General features: G+C 42.7%; 2 protein-coding genes across 2 annotated transcripts in view; both read right to left on the minus strand.

Annotated features, from left to right (window-relative positions):
- Window positions 1-4,153: 4,153 nt before the first annotated feature.
- On the minus strand, window positions 4,154-15,796 carry cers2a (ceramide synthase 2a). The gene is made up of 11 exons (XM_083680342.1): window positions 15,405-15,796; window positions 12,085-12,258; window positions 11,437-11,554; window positions 11,060-11,178; window positions 10,386-10,443; window positions 10,170-10,220; window positions 9,744-9,836; window positions 8,555-8,683; window positions 7,691-7,797; window positions 7,323-7,476; window positions 4,154-6,829 (listed from the first exon to the last, which is right to left on the minus strand). Exons 2-11 carry the CDS (start codon window positions 12,255-12,257, stop codon window positions 6,662-6,664), a joined length of 1,170 nt encoding a protein of 389 aa, XP_083536468.1. The 5' UTR covers window position 12,258; window positions 15,405-15,796; the 3' UTR covers window positions 4,154-6,661.
- A 1,270-nt stretch (window positions 15,797-17,066) lies between these two features.
- The window catches only part of celf3a (cugbp, Elav-like family member 3a), a gene marked incomplete at its 5' end in the record, with an annotated part of 19,643 nt that continues 11,589 nt past the window's right edge, over window positions 17,067-25,120 (minus strand). The window contains 9 exons of the mRNA XM_083680343.1: window positions 17,067-17,736; window positions 19,642-19,777; window positions 20,121-20,264; window positions 20,430-20,534; window positions 21,076-21,135; window positions 22,145-22,286; window positions 23,110-23,253; window positions 23,674-23,753; window positions 24,674-24,802. Coding sequence (XP_083536469.1) covers window positions 19,650-19,777; window positions 20,121-20,264; window positions 20,430-20,534; window positions 21,076-21,135; window positions 22,145-22,286; window positions 23,110-23,253; window positions 23,674-23,753; window positions 24,674-24,802 — 932 coding nt within the window. The 3' untranslated portion in view covers window positions 17,067-17,736; window positions 19,642-19,649. The remainder of the gene's footprint in view (window positions 17,737-19,641; window positions 19,778-20,120; window positions 20,265-20,429; window positions 20,535-21,075; window positions 21,136-22,144; window positions 22,287-23,109; window positions 23,254-23,673; window positions 23,754-24,673; window positions 24,803-25,120) is intronic.

Consider the following 25,120-nt stretch of genomic DNA (forward strand, 5'->3'; position numbering starts at 1 on the left):
TATGAAAGTCGCAACTTCTACGGACAGCCGTTCCCCTATCGTAAAATAAAACAAATTAAAAAGCATTTTTTTGGAAAATGTATTTTCCTTTACTCTCTTTAGCAGCCCCTGAACGCATTTTGGAAGACAGCCAATGTTTTCCGGAGTGGGATTTCTGTAAATTATCTGCTGGGGCGGTGGTGTCTGCAGAAATACCACATTCCAAACAGTGAGTGATTGGCAAATAAAACATGGTTATCTTCCTTATATTCCTTGAACAGGACTTCAAATGTGTTACTGTCAGTAATAAAAAAAGAACCCTAATATTTACTTTACATTTCCCTCTAATAGCCCTTTCAGAATGTCAGTTTGTGTTTCTTTTCAGGTATGTTGCAGAGACAGAAATCACTAAAAGACATCAGTACATTGCACTCATGTACTCATGCTAAATACTTTATTTACAAAAATTATACAAATGAACAATGCAACAACTCATCAGTTGTTGTTGCTAATCAGCTAATCAACTGGCAGTCAAGAGCATTGCAAGGGTCTGTTTTGTGTAAACCTTAAGCTACACAGTATTAGCATAGAATCATTTCAGCATCCCCATGTTACTCATGGTTCATGGTTAAACCATGGCTCATGGTTAAATTAGTGAATATACCTCTCATTTATTGTATCTTTTGCGCACACATCAGCTTTTAAGGGCCCCTCTCCGCAATCCCTCTCCAATAATTCTAATTGTATGTGTCATCTCCCAATGCATATCAACGGTCATCTCTCTCCAGCACCTCATTGGGGGGGTCTCTTCTCCCCAGGACATCATTGGTGGGGCTGTGAGGTCAGTTGTTGTTGATCTGCTCCTCCTGATAGGTGGAGGTTGAAATGGAGCCGTAGGGATCCACCACCGTCTGGGCGCAGCGCACCACCGTGACCAGCAGGAAGAAGCAGAGGAGGAAGAAGAAGAAGAGGGCAAAGCCCAGGTCCACATCCACCTCCAGAGTGGTCACAGGAGGGACAGGAGGGACAGGAGGGACAGGATGGTCCATGTGGAGGGTTGAGGGTCAGTGGAGCAGACAGACAGCTTAGAGCAAGACACACTTGGAGCTTCACACACCACAGGGTTGACCCGAACAGTACAGTGCTGGCTCAGATATTTTCTTTTCACATTGTCCTTTCCTGCACTATTACAGCAACTATGGTGGATGCATAACCAGGCCAGCACAGAAGGCTACAGCTCAGCTGGGTTCAGCTCTGTAGTATGATAGTATAACTTGTCAGCTTCTCGAGGAGGCAGTGTCGTGTCATGGAATTTTTGTTGTCCAAAGTCAAGATATGATTACGGATCCAAGCTTATTCTTGTCATCATGTTAAAGGGGCAATCTGTGATTCAAATAACAAAGCTCCCTGCCACATTTGTTTGGTGAACAGCTGAGGGATGGGGCTGGAGAAATGTAACCACTCTCAAAGTCATAGACGGATCTATGCATGCTACGACTAACCATCCATGAGGTCAAAATGATAGTTTTAACCATGTTTTGAAGCTAAATAGTGATTGTTTACAATCACATTGTTGACAAACAATGAAGTAAATCAAGCTTATATTTTGGGTTTTGATGGGGTAAGCTCATGAAACATTCCTAAGTTATATTCTACAACAATCAATGGCTAAATGGTAATTTATTTAAAATTTCAAAAAATGTATGTACCAATTTCAGATTGCCCCTCTAAGAGTGAACACCTCATCGATGTCCCAGCCCAGAGGGTTTTCTGTCCTGTACGACAGAAACAACAAACACATATTCAGGCTACAAGGTGTACCATGCTTACAGGTATGAATACAGGCAGTGTGATGGACTGTACATTATGGTTCCTAGCTCTTGGCACAATAATGAAAAATAGGAAAACATAAATTAGCAATGTAGATGTCCATTAATTACACAATCTTCTCAAGGAAAGTAGAACATAGGCTTTAACATTATGATATCACCCAACTGAACATCAAATCAGTGTAATGTCTACTGTCTATTGTATCAAATCAAATCAAACTTTATTTATATACACACATTTCATACACAGATGCAATACCATGCGCTTTACAGGAAAATGAATACAAACAGAGAGAGAAAATGAAAAGACAATGAGGCAAAAAGGATAAAAGGTAGAGCAGCTATGGGAATTCAAACAGTAAAAGCAGAGAACAAGTGAGGATTGTACACATCTTTAGATTTTGCCCCTGTAAAATACATTCGATCCTTACCATAGTTTTTGACATATCATCTCCCAGTCTGCCACCAAATAAAACAGCGGCAATTAATTCAGCTGACAGATAACAGATATTTCAGTATGCATATCACTCATTCAAACATTGACAATTTGAGACTCACCATTCGCCTTTCATTCAGTATGATTAAATGAAACAGGCCTTTTTGTCTCCCTGTTGTTTCACAGAACTTTCCTCCACCTGTCCGCACCGTGAAAACCTCCCAGACTCCTAGAAGGATCCCTCTCTCTGCGCTCTCCTTTTCAGTTCTCTATTGCCTTATGTTACATAACACAGTCCTCTATTACCAAACTCCTCACTGTCCCCCTCATCATCAGAGGAACACAAACACACACACACACACACACGCGCGCACACACGACCTCCCCCAGATCTTAAGCCTTTATTAATAGTTTAGCAGGAATTGAATAACGGTCCACACAGTTCACATGTGAATCAAACACCCCAAGCCTTTGTTCTCCTGTCAAAGAGACCTTAGTCCCAGTCACCTGCTAGACTCAACACCTCAATAACCCAGGGACACCAGGACGTCAATGAGCCTCTTCATCACCAAACGCTGAAAGGGCAACTAATGAGGGACGTAAAGAAGCTTGATGTGGATGAAAGCAATGATTGAGGAGGAGCAAGAAACTTCGAGTGCCAGATAGAAAGATGATACACATTACCAATTACATTGTGGAACCAAAGGCATAGGCAGGTCTTGGAGGAAATTGACCCCTTAAATTTAAAATGGAGATTGCTTCAGTTAGGGTTCCAGTCGCGGCGGAATAGAGCAGAGGCTGAGCTGAGGGTGCTGGAGTAAAGTGATCCCAGTCCCGTGCAATTAACTGAGGAGGCATTTAGGTTGCAGCCATGTAAGAGAAGCAGGGGGAAAGGGGGGGGGGGACTCATTATCTAGTTTCATTGATGTATGGATATGAAATAAGATAACAAACTATATTGTTCAATGGGACCATCATCCACCACTGTCTGGGTGGATATGCCTTTAATTGTCACTCAACTGCTGACAATCTTTGACTTTGTTAGTGGAACTGTGTGGTGGGCAGGTGGCTTAGCCTAGAGCCATATCATCCAGTGAAAGTTTGTCTGAAGCTTTTCTTCCCAACTGAGTCCCTGATAGCTTGTTACCTTTCACCTTTTATGTAAAAGACCTCATACTATAAACCTCTGACTACCGGAGCGCCCACCAAGAGAGACACATAGTCACCCCCCTCCAATAATTGTGGTAACCTTAGATCATGTTATTTTAGCATGACTAAAGGCTCTCACCCATTCATTCTCGTCTCAGGATCCTCATTCCTGAGCAGTGTTTCCTTGTTCATTACAAATGGCTGAAATGTACTCTGATATTTGCTCTACCAACCCATGAGAAGCAGGAAGGGGGAAGAACAGAAAAGGGACAGTGTTCGGGAATGAAAGAATATGATCCACAGAACTGACAATGGATGAGGAAGACAGGATCAGTGATGACTGCATCTGCCAACAGAGACATGGAGAAGGCAACTCAGTGTGATTAATTTGACCTGTGACCCCCCCCCCCACACACACACACACACACACACACACACACACACACGCTGGCCTGCTTTAGGACAAATGAGGGAGAAAGTAACACTGCTCAATTTGCATGAAGAATTTGCAGTTGAACAAACAGGACCATTCAGTGGTGTGCCGTCTTGTAACAAAGACTTTATTGTTTTGTCTTTCTCTGTGTACTTTATTTGGTCCTCAGCAAAGAGTACTGTACAACTACACCCACATCAACCCCTGTTAGAATTCCTTTAGAATTCCTCATCTCACAATTGCATTGAATTTCATGTGGTAATCCACAGAAGGCAAATTATTGCATCCTATACTGCTAATATTCAAGAATTCACAGAGGAGACAATGTTATCCACAATAATCTTTATCTTATATCTTAGCAACATGAGAAAATACAACATAAAAACACTGTAGTGAGGGCAAAGCTGGGGGGGGGGGGTCATGAGTGACACACAACAGGTCATTATAGGGATTGGTCAAGCATGAGACAAGGACGTGTAAGAGAACTATGGACACGGTGCAGCACTGCAGGGAGATCAAGTAAGGCTGCGTCTCAATAGTCTAAAGTGGCCTCCTCTCCTTGTCCCCTTCACTCCACCTGCACTAATATGAGAGAAGTGGACCAATGGAGGTGGAGGCTTAATCGACGTCCGCCATACTGCTTTGACCTTTGTGTATGCAGGCGATGAGACAAGGAGAGGAAGCCTCTTCAGACTATTGAGACGCACCCCAAGTGTTTCATAATAATGGAGGTGAAGAAATTAAAAAGAGCATGGGAGACAGAAAAAGCCTTGAGGACAGACAGAGAGAGATCATATATGGTGACAAGATATGGATCATTGGGAGAGAGCTACAGTATTAAACATGGTGAGATATTATCACACTGTAACAGATAAGGCACTTACGAAGAAGAAAAAAATAAAAATAAAACACAATGTAAAACAAACTTTGGTGTCCCATTTTATTATTCATTACACATTTCATTGATCTAAATGAACGGGACCAAAACACGTACATAGAAATGGACAGGGACTCTTTTGCACTTGGATGAAATGAAATAAGAAAAGAAAGATGTAAACTCCAATCATAATCCAACTCACTTATCAAATAAAGACGTGGTCAAAACATGGTCAAAACATTTATCATCATACCAGGATTTGGCCATATATATTCTGCCTATGCTGACACATATCTGAAACCCATAAAGTGCATCTTTGGATGAATGGGTACTAAATACTGGTTAGAAAGAATGAATGAATTCATGACTCCTCCAGTCCAGTTGAATTTGGTATTAGACTGGATAGGGGTCAAGTTGGACCATTTATCTTCTAAAAAAAATTATAAAATAAAATAAAAAATCTGATATTAAACTCAAATAATGAATTGTTTTAAACAGAAAAACAAACATTTAAAATTATTTCAAAATTATTTCTGCTCTCCCAAGAGACATTGCATTTTAAGACGGGCATAAACCAATGCAAATATGCACACAATGCAATCGAGCTCTCTATAGCTTTTTTCTTCTTTTTTTTTTTTAACAGTTAAAATAACACAATTATTAACTGCCATATTCTTTTTAAACAAAACTTTAACAAAGATTTAAGTAACAACACTGGCACATTCTGGGTTGAGTTAGAATGGCAACAACAACAGCAGTGACTGATCTACAGTCCGAAGACAAACAGGCAGGTGCAAAACATAGTTCCATGTGAACAGGGATGTCAGTACTTATACATGTGCTGTTACAGCTACAGTGTGCTTAGTGTGCTAGTATTTGGACATGGTGATTTAACCACTTATGCCCTGTCCCATTTCCCCACACCGTCATCTGCAGTCTGAGCACTCCCACACTTCACAGTTACTCATTTCCATGTTCTCAAGGCCGCAGTCAAGGCCTGATAAAGTGTGTGCAATAGCACCCTCACAAAAAAAAAAAAAAAAAAAAAACACTTCAGAGAATCACACGCATTAAAGAGCACGTGACTGCAAGTGCAGAGAATGAGACAGGGCATTTCACTGACCTGTACCCAGCTGTGGTCGTTGAGAGCACCTCATCTCTCTCTGCAGTGTCAGAAGTGTTGGCACACAGCATGTCGTTGACCTCGGGGCGCCGCGCGGCGCGTTAACGGGAAAACGGTCGTTAGCACTTCTACATTATTTGGGACGGGAGGTCAGCAGCGTGCTGAGAAGGCAGCAGCGTTTTTTTTTTCTTTTTATAACAGTCAAGTTCAAGTTTAGCATGAATACTCAGAGCGTTACTTTACCAAGCATGCAGGCAGACAATGCCCCTTTGCGAACGACAATAGTTATTTTTTCGCTTTCATTTAAGAGGGTACGGAAAGCTGTGGGCAGGCACCTAAGTGAATGATTGACAGTATAAGAACCTAGAGAGCAGGAAGAAACAAGAGGAGGAGAGGAGATAGTATGGGGACTTAACAGTTGTTTTTTGCTAAGGCACTGGATAGCTCGCACCATACAGTACACACACATCCTGAACATGTGTTGGGCTCCATGGCTGACTTTCCTGACCTGCACTCCCCACCCCCCCCTCCTTCTTTTAGTTTAGTGTTTATCTAGAAGAGCAGTGGAACCATCCATGGTAGACAGGACGGCATCTTAAGGAGTGTAAAGGTTAGGTCCAAGTGTGAGAGAGTGTGGTTAGTGTTACTTGTGTGTGTACAGTATACTATTCAGCTCTGTGTGTGTGTGTGTGTGTGTGTGTGTGTGTGTGTCACACCTCCCCTGTACAACGTCCATTCTTCCCCTCTTATGCCTACTGGTCCAAGCTTCATGTTAAGAGAGAGCTGCTCTTTCCCGTTCTACACACCTAGTCCTCCTTGTCCTCTCTGTAACCCATCACTCCGTTTTGCTGTGGTGGTGGTGGTGGTGGTGGTGGTTGTTGTTGAGGGCAGTGTGGCCGTTCTGCACGTAGCCATTTTTACTTCTCTCTCGTTTCTCATGCTCCTCCTCCTCCTCCTCCGACTCGGTCTCCTCCCTGTCGCTCCTCTCGTCCTCAACGATCTCCTGATGGGAAGGTGAGGTGAGAGAGTTGGAGTGGCGATGCGGAGCAGTGGGTATAGATACAGTACAGTTGGATGATGTACAGTATTGATGTAAAGGACACAGGCATTTGGTCCTCTGTGTGTGCTTAGGTTGTGGGTTTGATTCCCGCTGGGACCATATATGCTGAAAAATGTATGCACTCACTGCAATGTAAAACGCTTTGGATAAAAGCATCAGCTAAATGGCATATATTATTATTATTATTATTACATATTATTTGGCAAATATTCAGGGTTACAAAACCCTTAACAGTTACCCCATCTGTATATCTGAAAGGCTTGGATAGGTATAAGCAATAGGTGGAAAAGTGTGCCTAGCCTATGGGGTGGAAGAATGATTATATTGCTTATACCCATCTAATCATTTCTACAGCAGTGGCAATGGGGTAGGGCCGGTTCGGCTAAGGGCCGGTTTGGTATTCAGCCTCAAGTGTTTGGTGGGAGGACATACGCACCTTTCCAGGCAGAAACTTGATGGCCATGCGCAGGATGAGGCCTGCCCAGAAGATGTGCAGACACTGCAGCACGAACAGGAGCCCATTGAAGAAATAGTAGCCAAAGAACGGGGGGTAGAGGGTCGTTGGGTAAATCCATGTAGTATGTATGATCCTGGGGGGACAAAATGACAAATTAGGGCCTCCAGTCAGGGTAATATTGGCATGAGAATTAGGACAAAATAACTAGAATGTATTGTATCCTGTACCATTGACAGATGACAGCAAATTACATTTTTCCCATTGAAGTGGGTACTTGTTTGTGTGTAGTCAACAGTAATAGGAGTTGGCTATAGCAATGAGGTTAGGTATAGACGCAAACTTCTCACCAGAAGGGCAAGATCACGAGGCGGGTGCCGATGAAGACGGCTGCAAACAGGATGAAGATGTAGTTGCAGGTGTTTCTCCAACCAGCGTAGTTGAACATCTTCGCTGACTAGAAAGAGTCACACAGATAAAGAGAGGATATGATTACACCAAAGACCTTTAATACATTGACATTATATTTTGATGTTGGCTCATTTTTAATGGGAATCGTTATCCACCAATGGGAAAGGGTAGGCTATGAATATTCATGAGAACACCAGGGCAGGAGCCAGCAGTGAGCACCGAGGCGAGAGAAATATGAATATTCATCAACGGATGACAGAATGCACATGTGCAAACAGGCACAACTCTGATATCAAGTTTCTCAAAACCAGCGGCATGAGTTGCTATGCCAACAATACCATATCCTGTCAATAGCGGTATGATATGCATGACATACTATGCCAACAACACCATAACCTTCTTAACAACCTACGCATCGTTGAAGTGCAGGTGGCTGGACTACGCCCAGTGTTGTTTTTGTTAACCAAATGGGACACTGTCCCATTGCCTTCCAGTCAAAAAACACACAGCTGTGGAGGGCCTCTTGCTTTGATCCTTCTCTGATTATACTTTGTTATGGTTTCCCATACTCTCCTCTAGATGGCAGTCTGAAATGAGATGCCTAACACTGACCATAGAGACTTCAAAAGGTTCTCTGTGGTTCAGTATATAGAATGGACAAAAGCTTCAAATGATCCTCCATAGTTTATCTGATTGGAAAACCCTACAGTTGGAAAATGGTAAAAAAAACGCGCTGCTACATTTTAGCTTCACACTGTGAAGTATTGTGAGTGTGTGGAGGCAACTGTGTGGGGGTGGAGTACCTCCAGTAGGTAGTCAGAGGCGTCATGCACCAACATGATCAAAGTCCCGGCTCGGATGTAGTTGACTAACCAAGAGAAACTGATCAGCATGATAGTTGCCACATGGTGGACTATCTGTTCCTTGAAATCCTGAGAGAGAGAGAGAGAGAGAGAGAGAGAGAGAGGGGTTGTGATCAGTTCATCGTACATCATACATAGGCCCACCACAAACTGTGTCATCAAGGGGCATTACATTTTGTTACTTGATTCTCAAGGTTTTAAGGATGTTGTTCTGAACAACAGTTATGACATATGTTATATAGCTAAAACAAATATTATTTAAAAATTGCCAGTGGGACATCTCTAGGACTCTGTAACACCCACTTATTGATCCAGTGGCAGGAATTGGTGATTGTGTGTGTGCGTGTGCTGATTGATCTGCGTCTTACAAATTAGTGACTCAATGCAAGTGCATTAGTGGTTTTACAACAACCAAAAGAGACACTCAGGCCCAGAACTAAAAGGAGAGCAAAATGTTATAACAGGCCAATAAAAAAATTCTGTGCAACCACAGTTAACAATGTGGAGGTCTAATACAGCTCTAAAACCATTGTTATGGATCAGCACCATTAATTCCCTGTGTGTCAAATCAAACAAACAAACAGAACTGGATTTCAGACCAGTCTGCTGACTGGCTTGAAGAGCTGCCACCTTTCATTTGCATGTGCAGGCTGGAAACAACACGGTCAATCAGTCTCTCCTGTGTTTGTTACTTAGCCTCATCTCTGCTGTCACATTAACCCACAGAGGCCCTGGACACACACATTAACTCTCCGGTCATAGACACACAACACAACAGGGCAGGGAGAGGGGAAATGGCTGGAAACAGAAGTTCCCATCATTTTAACGGTGGACTAAGGGCCACACAACTCCACACTGTATGTGCTGAAGCCAACTCCTGTGACTAGCTATACTTGACTACAGTGAAACAACTATAACTAGAGATTGGCTAAAGCACATACAGTACAGTAAGGAGCCAGACAAGGGCCCTACATAAGTTGGTTGCGACATCTGCTGTGAAGTGGTGAGAGTCTCTTGGCTGAAGACGAGAGAGTCTCCCTCTTATTCTCATTGCTTCACTCTTCTGCATGTGGTATGCTAGGTTGGGTATTGGAACATATCCAGAGTTTGTGAGTGACGCTTCACTTACTTTGCGTTTCACATCGGAAGCCACACTGAAGAGTAGTGAGATATAGAAGCCCAGCTCGATCATGTAGTACCAGTACTGGGAAGGCAGCAGTGGCTGTAGGAGGGGAGGTGGACAAACAAAAAGGTATATTGAGCTGCCAAGGACTTCAGTCTGACAGCTTGTACATTTTATAAACAAATTACCAGCAGAAAAACCTGTTCATGCGCTGAAATAGTCCAAAATGTCTGTGATCGTTTCAGAATATGACAGACCATGCGTCCCAATTCTCCACCTTTTTCCCTGAAATGTGCACCTGTGAACTACCCCTAGGCTCTAACACTTCAAGTAAAAGGGTGGGGCGCATTGTATGACTTTTAAAGACTTAGGTCAACATTCAGATTCAGTTAAAGTCAGTTAAAGTCACATGGAGGTACAGATTGGACATACCAGTTTAGGGAAGCCATTCCACATCTCCTTCATATCATAGAACCAAGGTTTCTGGGAACAGACAGATACACACACTAGTGAGGATGGGCTTCTCAACCACAACACAAAGCACAAAATGTCTCTCGCTAGAACATATCAAACTGAACAAAACAAACATTTCAATAACATTTTGACAAACATAAGCCTAAACAAATATTGCAATAATATTGTACTCACATCAACGAGGACAGCCAGGCCAGCAAAGAAAGCAAGAAGGTAAAAGGTAAATCTCCAACTGTAAGAGAACGCACAGCAACCTCAGAGACAGCACTTTAAGACAACAAAATTTCACACAGCATACAATAATGTCACACCTACGCACAACAAACAGACTACAGACATGGGCTCCTTCAAAACAAAGTAAAACATCAGATACAACAGCCTGTATGTAGTTCAGGTGAATATTAAAACTCACATCAAAACACTGACAATGACAGGAAGCTAGAAGCCACAGTTTTACAGTAACCACACAAAACATAAAACGTTACACAGTACAGTGAAGCGCGCCCCCCCCCCCCCCCCATCTAAGATAAATAGGGGTTGTTTTGGCACAGCTGAATTATACAGTATATGGGCAAGTGCAGTCCTGCTTCTATTCGGTAGTGGTTTACTGTGCCTTATTGCCTATTGTTATTATTCTCATTTATTCCTTTTATTTACATTACACTGTTGAGAGGATGCTTGTTTCATACATTTCATTGTACCATTTACATCTGTATCCTGTGCATGTGATGAATAAACTTTGATTTCATTTCATTTCATTCCAGTTACCAGGAAGTGTGGTATAGTCATCTGTATTCTAAACAGCACGTCCATTGTTGTTGGTTCAGGCATTTGGCTGCTGAGGTTACCTGGCTTCCCGGAACTTTTTAAGCTGGCTGGGCCGGTCCTGGTTTCTCCTCCGTCTGAACCATCGCTGGACCTGCCGTACTGAGCAACCCGACTGTTTACTTAAACCCTCTATGGAGCTCTATTGGACAGAGAGAAGGATGAGAGGCAGTGTAGACCTTACATACACAAGGAGAGAGGAAGCAGGCAATGTGATGTTGTAATTGTACAGTGCTTTGCATTGGGTGTGGTGTTTGTTTTAGCCCAACTCTTGGTCACATAAATGATGGTCACTAGAATTGCAAATTACCTACACCAGGGGGAGGCTGGTGGAGGTAAAAATGTGGTATGTAGCATTGCAGTACGTGTGTGTGTGTGTGTCTGCGCGACGGTTACCTACCTGTGAGGGGTGCTTTGATGCGTTGCAGAAGTAGGAGTCCAGTGTGGGGTTATGAGCTGCTCTGACACGCACCTTCTCCCTCACTCCCAGCAGAGCAGCGAGAGGACTGGCCACCGCCCTGATGAGGGGAAAGGGAGGTAGATCAGCTGTTACTGTAAATACTGTCATCTAACAGCAGGCAGTGATTACATAATATTATTATATATAATAATGTATTACATTTATAAAGCGATATATACAAGAATAATCTCAAAGTGCATAAAAGATAAAATAGAAAAAAATTATAATAATAATGGAAAACTAATATATAATCATATCATATAAAAGCAGCAATCAAAGTCTAGGAGGAAGGGTAGGCAGGCCGATAAATATGTGTCTTAAGGCATGCTTTAAAAGCCCCAACAGTCTGAACAGTCCTCAATAGGGCTACACCAACAAGTAAACAAGATTTGACCTAGAGAGAAATAAAAACAAACATCAAGCTAGAGGAACGTTGGGAGTTCTACTGGTCCCAGGTGAGGAGGCAGTGGGATGCTTCCACCGCTGCAGTCTTCCCAGATCTCTACAAGTGCATAGAGGGTAGAGGCTCAAACAGTAGGGTAGATTTGGGATAGGGGGGAGAGACTGTCTGGAGCTGGTTTTACTGACCTCTCAAATATCTGTCTGATAACCAGGAAGCAGAGTGAGATAGGGAAGATGACCCAGAGATCACTTCCTTTGGCGTAGACTTTTCCATCCTTGTCCTCCAGGTCAGCCCAACCTAGTCCTGCTGGGAACCAAAGGCTGTCCTGCCATACCAGCTCATACAGCCACGACAACATCCTGTAGAGAGAGACAGGAGAAAGAGGAGAGAGAGAGTAGAGAGAAATAGAAAGAGAAAAAGAAAAAGAGAGAGAGAGAGAGAGAGAAATCAGTCACATTCTTTGGCAGACTAAATACCAAAATGATATCCATAAGAATTAAGTTGCCCCTGTACCTGAGTAGTAACAGTGTAATCACTCTAGTAAAAACAATGCAATCTCTTATGTACTGTGTTACAGTATTAGTAAATCAATATTGTAGAGTTACTATACATGCATAGGGCAACTATTATAACGTGTGACTGAGAGGACTCTTTGAATCTTTGTCAGGTGAGTATTCCATGTTGATAAATGGTTGTGCGCGCAGGTGCACGTGCAAAACTATTTCCCTAAAGATGTACTCATGCAAACATGCTGCAAGAGACAGTCACACAGTCACACAATCTGACCTAATTGAAAATATCAACTAAAACGAGATTTCACTCGCATATTTACACAAAGAAGAATACACAGCATGATGCAGACACAAACTACAAGACTTCCTGACATTGGACAGCTGAATACACAGTCAACTAACTGGACCATTTTATCTTAATGAGACTAATCTGAAATAAAATCAAATAAATGAACTTGAGACAATAAATGACATTGGGATAAGCTCTTGTGACACAGATAGACTCATTAACACAAGTTTGTTTATTGGGCAAGATGCTATGCGTGCGTATCATGACAAGACAGGCAACAGGATCTACTGTGAAAGCCTCTGGACGGCCCTATGACATCAGCACTGCTGTCACTATTGGCAGGTTATGAATGGGGCTTGTAGTCACCTGTGGACGTTAGTAGTGTTACTGACTAACAAGAGAGGGCCCAGGGCTCAGGTTGACTCTCAGCTTACTGAGACTCCTTTGTGTCTGCAGCCGGTGAGGGGCAGGGCCAGCATGACAACACGACACTGCCTGCTTGGTTATGTCTCACCACACAGTGGGGTGGTGGTGGTAGTGTCGGACCACAAGGATTAAATGATTAAGGCAAATTATGAAAGAGTAACAAACCCAACTCCTGAAAGTAAGGTATTTTAGGATAATGTGTATGTACACAACACAACTTTCTAGTTTCTACCCAATCTCAGGCGTACAGAACATACAAGATGTTTTGTTTGTCAGCTGGGATTATTCTTCACTTGCTATGAGGCCCCGCCTTGTTTTAGTGTCAGTTAATTACGGTGAAGCTCCAAACTAACCAGTTGTTATGGTTGGCCCCCCAAATGGCGCCTCTCTGTCTCTCCTGTATGTGTCCTGACTGGTTAATGGGGATTTTATGCATGGACTTTGACCACGCTAAAGCTTTACTGTGAATGAACAATGTCAAGTGCAGTTTGCCTTTGTTTGCACAGGAGTTACACCTGAGGGGGACCATTCCCAGTTTAACATAAGAAAGCGGTAGATCATTTTACTTATAGTAAAATGGAGTGTGAAACAACACACGTTAGTGTTTAGACCCTCATTCAGCATGTTAACAAGTGACTTTATTCATTGATGGGAGTAGCTACATTGCACTTTGTTGCACAAATCTGTTCGTTACATATTGTTTCACCAACAGCTCTTGGAATCCCCCTTATCTTCCAGGGGACATGTTGCCCCAAATCATTCACTTACACTGTCAATAAAGACACACTGATTGTCCGTGTAAGGAGGAGATTCTCTCTTTTGAATTGGAATGTGTTAATGAGTACCCTTGGTGTCCATAGTGTGCACAAGAGAATGGAGGTGAGTGTCAGTGGTCTCCTGTGGATCTTGTCAGGAGCCAGAATGAATAGACTGAAGAAAAGCTTATTCTTTGTGACCAGGGTAACACAGGGTAGTTCTAGCAAGTTGCAAATGCTTATCTCCCGAGAGCTGACTGTATGTTTTCTACCTACAAGCTTTAAGAAGACAATTACAAACTTCTGTCTACAGCCAAATGGAAAATGTAATATGTTTGTTATAATGTCTACTCTTTCTGCATAAAGTTGGACTTGCATGATGATTGGAGAGGAAAACTAGATAAGAAGCTTAGGCTAGTTCATAGATCCAGTACCACTAAGTTGGGAGGCAAGGCGTCTGGCTACATGCAGAAATACCGGCTGCTGCAGTGCAAACAGGAAAGTAGACTAAGATTGCAATACTTTCCCTCACTGTAGGCTATTAAAGGATTATACTAGGGACATGAGTGACAAACAGCTCAGAGTAAGACACAAAACTACTAGTATTTCAGATTTGCACGGCATTTAAAACATCAGGCTACTAAAGAAAAGTTTGTTTTTGTATAAACTGTAAAATACGTTTAAAATGGTTTCTATGGAATGGGACCTTATTCACAGTTTGCAGTTGAGACCAAAGACTTTTTAATTACGTTGACACCGGCTGAACGGAAAGCTATACGCTTTTTGCTTAAAGCATTGGAGAGGGGGTGGGGCGCTCCGTTTCACAAAAAGGGTGGCTCCGGACATAGCGGAATTGACAAGGCCCGTGATGTTTTCAAAAACTTTGCCTTTCAAATAACATATTTAACCCCAGTGCAGAAAAGAACGACCAGTGATACAGTTGCCAACTTTACTTTAACTTAATAAGTGCATATAGGATTGAAACAATGTTGTAAACATTTCCGGTAACTTCTCGGATGGGGAGCATCGTCATACGTATCGTTTGGATACAGTAGCCTATCTCCTTCACGAATAGGCTACTCAGTCACAGTAAAAGAGTCTAGGTCTTATTTCGCCAGCGATGATTGCATTTCAAACCATAATGACCTTCGTTTAGGCCCATCGCGGTGTTCTTAAACAAACATCACCACCGAGATCAAACCACGTAGGCTAATCAGGCACACTTGAGTTCATATGAGTTTCTTTGGTCATCAAGTTTGTGAAAACAATATTTCGCCTTTTCATCTTTTGAAAGGGCTAAGCCGATTGGACCACCATATCACGCTATTTCATCACGTTCACTCCTTCACATCATTTGCCCTCGAATATTCTAAGCGTTCCACAAGGGCTATGCGCAAAACTAGGCGCGCATCTGTTGGATCTGGACCTCTTCAGGACAAAACAATTTAGCCGAGAAAATATCCATTTCAGACAGAAAAACACAAAAGGTAGACCTCTTATCAATGTAACGGTGGGCAACATACCTTTGTTGTTCGATCTTCTACGCAGGTACCCTGCGCGCTGCGAATGGTTGAAGTGAACTGTTTCTACGCCCACCCGGTACTCCCCCAATCACTCTACACCGACGACGCCATCAAACAAACTCCAACCTGTTGATAGTTGAAAAATGGGCTGCACTCGAATCCGCTTTTGAAGACTTATGACACGGCCTTTGTAACACCGATAATTCTCAGCATTCTCAGAGAAAATATAGCCTAGTGTTTCCCTTGTACCACTTTCTCCCCTTTCACTTTGTTTTGTCGGGATGCCGGCCCACATAGAACCTCTATGCAAACCTGACAATAAGGCTATCCTACTTTGAGCCTGGAGCTATGACAAATGTTTATCGGGGCGTCGGTCTGCCCGGTTTCTCAGTTGGGCAAACGGAATGAGGGATGGTAGGTATCGCGGGTAAGGGGCGGGGAGCAGGCTATTTAAAGTGACGTTTTACGGCATGCGAAAGAGTCCTCGGACGTGTTTTGACGCATCTGGCCAAGCCCTAGCGCACGGTATGACGGTGGTTTATGGAGCACTCTTGAGCCTATCTGTTGACATACTCCTCTCTGTAGGCTACCTGAATGTTACATAATCCATCGTCTCACAAAATGTAAGGCTGTCCTGTTAAAAACCACTATGGACTAAATTGATTGGATACAGTGAAAAAGCAATTAGGCTATCTGAATTAAATGCTTATCAGTATACCCATAGAACCACTGAATTGTGCCTTGTTTCCTGAATGTTCCCTATCTCAGCCCCCACTTGAAATGAGATTCTCTACGTCTTCTTCTGACCTGTAGAGAGCAGCAAACTACACAGAATCTTGGATAGGTGTATCCTCCGCACAGGCATTTTATTGAGACAGCAATCAGATAGGCTCTGGTTGAATACTCTGATACAAATAGACACTGCCTCCTTCCTTCCTTCCTTGAAGAAACAACTGATCTGAAATGACTTGATTAGTCTAAACAAAGCTTGCTTTGACCAGTCTAGGCACGATGATTATGTCAACGAGGGTAGGAGGTATTTAAACAATTCAAACAATGCCTTAGTGTTTTTTAAGACCAATCCTGAGACCACAGTATTAGACATATTTGGCTGTGTTCCAAAATGCCAAGTCCGGTACCAAGTACGGTATACACTCTAGATAAAGTGCAAGAACGCATTTTGGAACACAGCCTTTGTTCAAGCCCACCACCAACACAATTGATGCAAATAGCTAATCATCAAGCACTTGAGTAGTTCAACCAGGTGTATTCCTGCTGGGCTGGAACAAAAACATGCAGTCCTCTGAGAGCCCAGGACTAGAGATGAATATGCCTTTAAATTACTAAGCATTTTGCAGCAAATATTTCATTTTCATGAGGTCATTGAAGCCAGTAGGCAAAATGATTCCGCTTTGGAGTGGAAAACACTTACACACACAAACACACACATTTTTCTAAATTGTACTTTATTTTTCTTAAAGACATATGTTTTAAAACAGCAATAGCAGAGAATAAATAAAGAAACAATTATAATGATTTTTTTTCATAATTACATTTATGTAATTAAAAATTCTACAATACGTGTGTATCCATAGTCTTGCAGACTACTGGAATCCTCTATTTTTCTAAAATAAAAAATTGCCATATCTCCCTCTCATCGATTAACAAATAAATTAAAAGTAAAAAATTAAGATACAAAAATTCCCAATCCCCCATCCCACCCCTATTCCAATACCGGTAGTAGTGGTAGTAATAACATATGCCTTTAAACTCCATTTATCCATTTAAAACCAATGTATGTACAGTGAAAGGAAATGTATTTTTTCTCCACTTAAATCACCCCAATCTCTCCAATTTATTTTTGGAATAATAAACTAACTCTACATAACAATTTGACCAATGGTAATTCATACAGAATAGTATTTTTATTTTTTTTCAATAAAGTTACCATCCCACGTCTTCATTCATCCCCATAGAACACGACCCTTTTTTCTTAAGTGATGGACCACAAACCACACTGACACTATACAGTAAACCCTGTTCAATAGAATAACATCAGTGATATGCTTTTTCAGGTAGACCTTGTACTGTAGCTGGCAGTATAGTATGTACATATAGTATATATGACTGAATGAATCCAGTTGTAGAATGATATGGAATCTGGAGGCATGATGATGTTTGTTGTTGTTTTTGTTGTTGTTTGTTTTAGCTGATACATACAGTATATCATATTGTTCCCGGGTAGTGTTGGTCCTGTGCTATACGGTTGGCGAAACAACCTAAAGGCTGGAAACATCCCAAGAGGTTTCTTGATAGAACTCCTATATTTTTCCTGGGGGAGAGAGAAAGAGAGAGAGAGAATGTTGACAACAACAGATAAAAATGGGACATTATCTTAACGAGAAAATACTGTATGGTTACACTGTTTGGAAGTGTGGGAGATACCTGTATACACAGTGCTTACACAGATATCTCACGTATGTCCTCATATTTAATTAAACAAGCCCACCTACAGTAGTGTTCATGCAACTCATACAGTGACAATCATACTGCTGCATTTGTGTGCACGTCTTATTTAAATATTTGATTAATTAGTCTAGTTTTGGCAGGCAAATAAATTCAGTACATGCACAATAGGAATTCTGGGCAGTGTTTTTTCTCCTCCTCCTGTTGTGGTAATCTAATGTTACTTAATAATGCTTTTGACCAAACCATAGTGTCAAACCCATCTCCTAAGATAAATTATTATATATAGATGGATTCCATATGAGACATTATGCATTTGTTATTGATGGATTGGAAATTCCTTGTAAACCCAGAATTCCTACAGAGGAATGCTGTTCCTCAACCAGCAGCACGTGTCACAATGACAATCATACAGATTAACCCAGAACCTTGCATCCAAGGTTAGAGTGACTCACTTAGTACGCGCACAAGCACACACACACACACACACACACACACACACACACACACACACACACACACACACACACACACACACACACACACAGACACACAGACACACCTACAATTTACACTATACACATAATCATATTGTCACCTATTAAAAGGTACACATACAATACAAATTCTCACAACCAGTCATACCAAAAACAGAGTCCAGGCACAAAGTCACTCAGATTAAATTACAACCGAACAAAACCCCCGCACTCACCGAAACTAAAACACCAACCAACTAAACACGGGGGATATGTAAGAATGATAATCATGACAAACAACAAAAAGGAAACTACTAAAAAAAAAATCCACCAAAGGAAATATTTAGATACATCCATATTTGATTTACTACAGATCTTTAATATTGCTCTGGCAATTGAAATAGACCTATTTATAATACAAAAAAAGCATGTCATGATAATCAATTGCTTACAAAATCGGAGGCACAGTGACAGTTATTGATCAGTGTTTGCAAGGATAAAAAACAGGACAAAATAATAGAGGAGACTCACAACGCACCAAACACAGTTCATGGTCGCCACAGCAACTCGCCATGCAGTTGAGCATGGTGAATCAAGGCAACGGCCCAAAAATAAAAATTGCTAATGGCAACCATATCACAGGCAATATCGCCACAGCAACCAACACAGGCCAATTAACTTACAAACGCTGTGAGAGGAGGAAGGGGGGGGGTTTTAGCGGTTGCTAGGCAACCGTAGCCATAGCGACGCAGTCTCCACGATATACGTATGGACAGGACAGGTCTTGAGAGTGGTATGATGTTTTTTTTTCAGGAAAATGACACATGACACAGCACAAAAACAATAAATAAAAAGTAAAATAAAATTAATGACGGATAATAGTTGTTTTCATCCCTATCATAGAACACTGGTTAATAAAAACATGGATACCTGGATTATGTGAAATCTACTTTTGAACAATAAAACATATGCTGTCACTACCCATTTGCCACAACACAGATTGTCTACATCTTAACAAGACCCTCCGAACTTAGCAACACCATTCCATGTTCTAAATGAATACTTCACCTATCACCTCACTAACATATGAATATTGGGTAATTCTTTTTTCTGTGTTCCAGTTGATAAATAAGTGATCATTCTAACATTGAACATCACATTAAATTCCCCATTGTCTCCCCCATAATGAACCTCACACACACAGTTTCTACTGCTTGTCAATCCCCCTGACCCCCCGGCCTCCCTTGCCTCCCTCTATCCCCTCTCCCCCCTCTCCTCACCCTCCATACCCTCACCTCATCCTTCAGTAGGGTCTGTTGGCATCCTTGGGCCTCTTCAGCTGCACCTTGAGTCTCTTCATGCCGATCTGGAAGCCGTTCATGGCCTGAATGGCTGTCTGGGCACTGGAGGGGTTGTCAAAGCTCACAAATCCTGAGGAGAAGCACCACAGTCTCAAGAGGTTGGTAGTCAGATATAGGATGACAGGACATTCCCATATGACTAAGACAGACTCCCCAAAGAACCTACACCTGTATTATGTTGCTTACTCTGTCTTATGTATGAATGATTGTTAATGCAATATTGTAAGAAATATTGTAAGAGACAATGAATATTATAGAATATATTCTATTGTATTCTATTCACCTCACACTGAGAGAATTTGAAAGACATCTTTGAAACATTACACAGATTATGAGCCAGAGTTACATTAGTAACAGTAATTAGTAGCAGGCTAATCATCATCGTCATCATCATCATCATCATCCTCGCTCACCAAAGCACTTGCTCTGATTGGTTGCCCGGTCAACAAAGACCTTAGCTGAGATGACATTGCCAAAAGGGATGAACATCTGCAGCATCTCTGAGTCGGTGAACTCCTGGGGCAGGTGGTAGATGAAGATGTTACAGCCCTCAGGACCTGAGGAGAGGAGAGAGGGAGGAGAGAGAGAGAGTGGAGGGTCATCTCTCTTTTTATGCTCTCAATCTTTTTCTGTAAAGTGTACTGAGGCTTTGTGACAATGCATTTTGCGGGAGCTACACATGACATGTTCACTGTACTACAGCATATAATGGTAGAACTCACCCTCTCGTTGCTGCAGCTGCTGAGGCTGCTGGTGTTGCTGTGCCACTAGTGTGTGTTGGTGAGGGAAGGGCTGTCCCACCAGGCCATAGGCAGCAGGATAGGTTGCTGTGGGTCGTACATGAATAGGTAAACATTGAGGACTACTGAGAAGCCATTTCAAAAACGTTCTCCTCAGAGAACAGAAAAACACTAAAAAAGTCTGTGAAAAACGGAAAATGCATCAGAGCAAAATCTTCCAAGAACAATTCAAGGCCCTCTCTCAAGTACAGTATAGAGGTTAAAAAGCCTTTACTGAAGGTTGGCTTGCTGAATGGCAAGGATAATTTAAAAAAAAAAGAAAAAAAAGAAAAAAAAAAACATCCCTCAGAGAACATTTCACTGTTATAGACAAAAAATCTAAAGAAACTCATGCTGAATTTCAAACCTGCCCTGACCCCCGAGGGCACTCCTTAAGAGCTGAGAAGACTGAATTGGTGTAAGAAATATGGTGAGCCTTCCACCCAGCCAATCAGAGGGAAAGATGGAGCTACCACCATATTGCTTATACTGTATCTATCCGATCCTTTCAGTTATATTTTTTTCAGTTCTACAGCAGTGCCTAGGGGGTAGGGGCTGGGGGTTGCATCAATGACCCCTACATTCTCACCTGTGTAGTGCTGCATGCCAGTGTAGGCCTGCTGGAGAGGATCCAAGACAGGACTCTGAGCTGAGGGCAGAGCATCAGAGAGAGAGAGAGAGAGAGAGAGAAAAAACAACATGATTATTATAAAATGCCATACACAAACATGTTATTTGGAGCATGCTAATATGCTCCAGATAGCAATGTGTCCTCACACCACCCCCATTGTTTTGCACTCAAATATTAAAATGTTCAGATGCTAGCTAAGTAAGGAAACCATCAATCTTTTGTTGCTAGGCTTCCTAGAGTTCTCTCTATTAAAAATTAGGTAAATGTGTTACTATCCCTAACATTGAGACTACTATTTGTACTACTACTATTTCCTATTGACAAAGTGGATAGTGTAGCCTACCTGTATGACTGAATGGGATACCTTGATAAGCATGAAGCCCATTTGTGTACAGGGCTTCAGATTCTGACTGTCCATTGGGTGGAGCTGGTACTGGGGGGTAGCTGAGATGGGGAGGCAGTGAAGGTACAGGTGTGGCTGCCATGGTGGGTGGAGTGCTGGTACCTGCACAGGAGGACCAATCAGGCATGGTCAAATAGAGGCAATGACATGGAATCAAAGGCGAACCTTTCCCCATATTTGCACCAGAGGAGGCTGGTGGAGGTAGAAATCGGAGGACGAGCTCATTGTAATGCATGGAACGGAATGGAATGAGGAATGATACCATTCCTCATTCCATTCTATGCATTACAATGAGCCTGTCCTCCGATTTCTACCAGATTTGCACTAAATGTTCCATGACCATAAGATGTTTATTTGTATTCTTACTAGAATCAATGTCATTGTCTTGGAACTCGCCCACCACAATTCAAAATAATAAACACAGTTTGCCAAACTCTGTATATTTATGGCTCTGGCAGGAATACAATTTGTTTGATAAAACGTTGTGGGGCAATCAAAACACGGCAGTGCATATTTTCCATTATCGAGAAATAATATAGGACTGAGGCTATGTGAGACAGAGGCTGCTGAAGGACCTCCAAGTGGCAGTGGATGAAGCGGTGGTGGACATCGGCCCCTTGTTACCTGAGGAGGGAGTGAGGGATGAGATGGGCGTGGCGATGAGGCTGCTGGGGTTGAGGGCGGCCAGTTGCTGCATCTGCACGGCCGCCACCGACACGGGAGACAGGTACGCTGACTGAGCTACCAGAGCCTGCTGCTGCACCAACTAGAGAGAGAGAGAGGGAAGGAGGAGGGAGGAGGAGGGAGGAAGATGAAGAGAGAGAGAGAGGGAGGGAGGAGGGAGGAGGGAGGAGGAGGGAGGAAGATAAAGAGTGAGAGAGAGGGGAGGAGGGAGGAGGAGGGAGGAAGATGAAGAGAGAGAGAGAGAGAGGGAGGGAGGAGGGAGGAGGAGGGAGGAAGATGAAGAGAGAGAGAGAGGGAAGGAGGAGGGAGGAGGAGGGAGGAAGATGAAGAGAGAGAGAGAGGGAGGGAGGAGGGAGGAAGATGAAGAGAGAGGGGGGGAGGAAGGTAAGAAGACGAAGAGAGAGAGAGGGCGAGAGGGGGGGAGGAGGAGGGAGGTGAAAAGACAAAGAGAAGGGGGGGGATGGGGGGAGAGTGGGAGGGGGAGGAAGGTAAGAAGATGGAGAGAGAGAGAGAGAGAGAGAGAGAGAGAGAGAAAGAGTGATAGGGATTCATTAGACCACATTCCCTTTGTGTTCACATTTCTATTGGAGTCTTTGCTTCCAGCTGCCAAATCCCAAACTGCCCGTAATGGCTAGGGGATGATTTGGAATTCAGCATGCACCTCAGTCTTAGTGTTGGCTGTTGTTTTGCAATCTGCATACTGCCTGTGTATGGGAGGTTAACTGGACCTACAGCCTGTGTTGGTGTGTGTGTGTGTGTGTGTGTGTGTGTGTGTGTAGGGGTAGAGTATATTGTACTCATGGCCTGTGTTGGTGTGTGTGTGTGTGTGTGTGTGTGTGTGTGTGTGTGTGTGTGTGTGTGTGTGTGTGTGTGTGTGTGTGTGTGTCTGGGTATATTGTACTCACGGCCTGTGTGTAGGCGTTATACGCCCCGAGGTGGAGGGTCATGGGACTGATGACTCCCAGCTGGGACGCAACCTGCTGCATGCGCCTGATCCCCCGCTCCTTCTCAGAGTCTGCAAACTTCACCACCAGGCTGGACGAGGCACCCTGGAGGGAGAAATGGAGAGAGGGAGGGTGAGAGGGCAGGTGAGAAGGAAAATGACACACAGTGACACACATTACGGTTGAAACACGGTGAAATTACACACAGGGAAAATGACACATTATGACGGTAAAGCATTAACTACTGCCATCACAGAAATGTGTGCTGTGGACATTTCCCCACACTCTCAAACTGTAGTGTATGAACTGTTTGTGTTGGAGGAGGTCTGAGAGGGTCAATGTTAACTGTAGTGTAGTGTCTAAATGACTGCTTTGAGTGTGTACGTGCATGAGTGCATGCGTGCGTGCGTGCGTGTGTGTGCGTGCATGCCTGCGTGCGTGCGTGTGTGTGTGTGTGTGTGTGTGTGTGTGTGTGTGCGTGTGTGCATGTGTGTGCGTGTGTGTGTGTGTGTGTGATTGACTGACCGGTAGAGTGCGGCTCCCATGCAGAGTGCTGATAGCTGCCTGTGCCTCTGCATTGTTCTGATACTTCACAAACGCACATCCTACGGAAACACCACACAGCATCATTAAAAGTGGCCCACATAAACACAATAATGAGGACTTAAGGGTCGAAAATGTTTTTTAGTTCAATTAACTCTTAGAGTCCCTCCCTTTCTTTTACCACATATAACCCAACTGATTGTAGACTATATATGGCCTAAAAAATCTATATCAAGAATCATCTTACATTCAGTGCTTCATCAGTTATTGCAGCATCATTACCCACAGTCCACAAAACATTCATTGCTTCATCAATCATAGCCCATAAACCGTGCAACGCATCATTAACTCTGACCTATAAAACACATTGCATCATTAGTCATGCCTCATACAACAAACACAGAAAATTCAGCATCTAATATTTGTACTGTCAGAGCTTTGACTTTGCTTGATGTCTGACCTTAATGGTAATTTTAGAGCGAGTGATGTTGGTGTTGATTAGTTGTCATTCGAGCTCTCAGTATTGTGTTAATTTCAATGCAAATCAATTCAATGTAGCGTTATTAATTCCCTTGAGGGCAATGAAGATTGCATTGGCAGGGTGCAAGCACACAATAACATGAATGTACCTCAACCTGTAACCTGGTGAACATACAACACATGCATCATATTACACGTTGTAATATAATATATTACACATCATACATACACATACATTGGCTCTGGATTGTTAATCAAATTCATTAATGTGTAGTATGTAGTGATGTTAAATATGTTCATATGTAGTGAATATGTACTAATCAGTATAGGCCCAGTGGTTTTCTGTGAGTCAGTTAGAGCATGGCGCTAACAACGGTTAGGTTGTGGGTTCGATTCCCGCTGGGACCATATATACTGAAAAATGTATGCTCTCACTGCAATGTAAATAGCTTTGGATAAAAGCGTCAGCTAAATGGCATATATATATATAGGTATATGTTACCTTTGCTGGTGCCATCAGGCCCACGCAGAACAGTGCACTCTTCGATGCTCCCAAATGCCTCGAACATCTTCTTCACGTCTGCGTCCGACTGCTGCTTTCCCAGCATGCCCACAAAGAGCTTCCTGTCTTCTGAGGTGAAGGTGAGGTGAGGTGGCAAGACGGTGAAGAGGACAGGAGGGTGGAGAGATAGAAATAGAGGAGAGAGAGGGAGCATGGAGAGTAGGTGGGTTAGGGCAAGGAAATGGAGATTCAGAGGGCATGGATGCAAATGGATGGATTTGATGGTTGCAAGAAAGGAACAAAGGGTAATTAGATGAGGAGGAAAGAGTGCTTAATACTCTAAGTGACGTTGGTATTGCTGTGTTAATCCTGCAATGCTTCCAATGGCCACCAGAGAGCAGCATCAAGGAAATCTGCTGCGTGTACATAGGAGCATCTGGGCTGTGA

Source organism: Argentina silus (genome assembly GCF_951799395.1).
Source record: "Argentina silus genome assembly, chromosome: 11".
In the NCBI taxonomy this organism is placed as follows: Eukaryota; Metazoa; Chordata; class Actinopteri; order Argentiniformes; family Argentinidae; genus Argentina; species Argentina silus.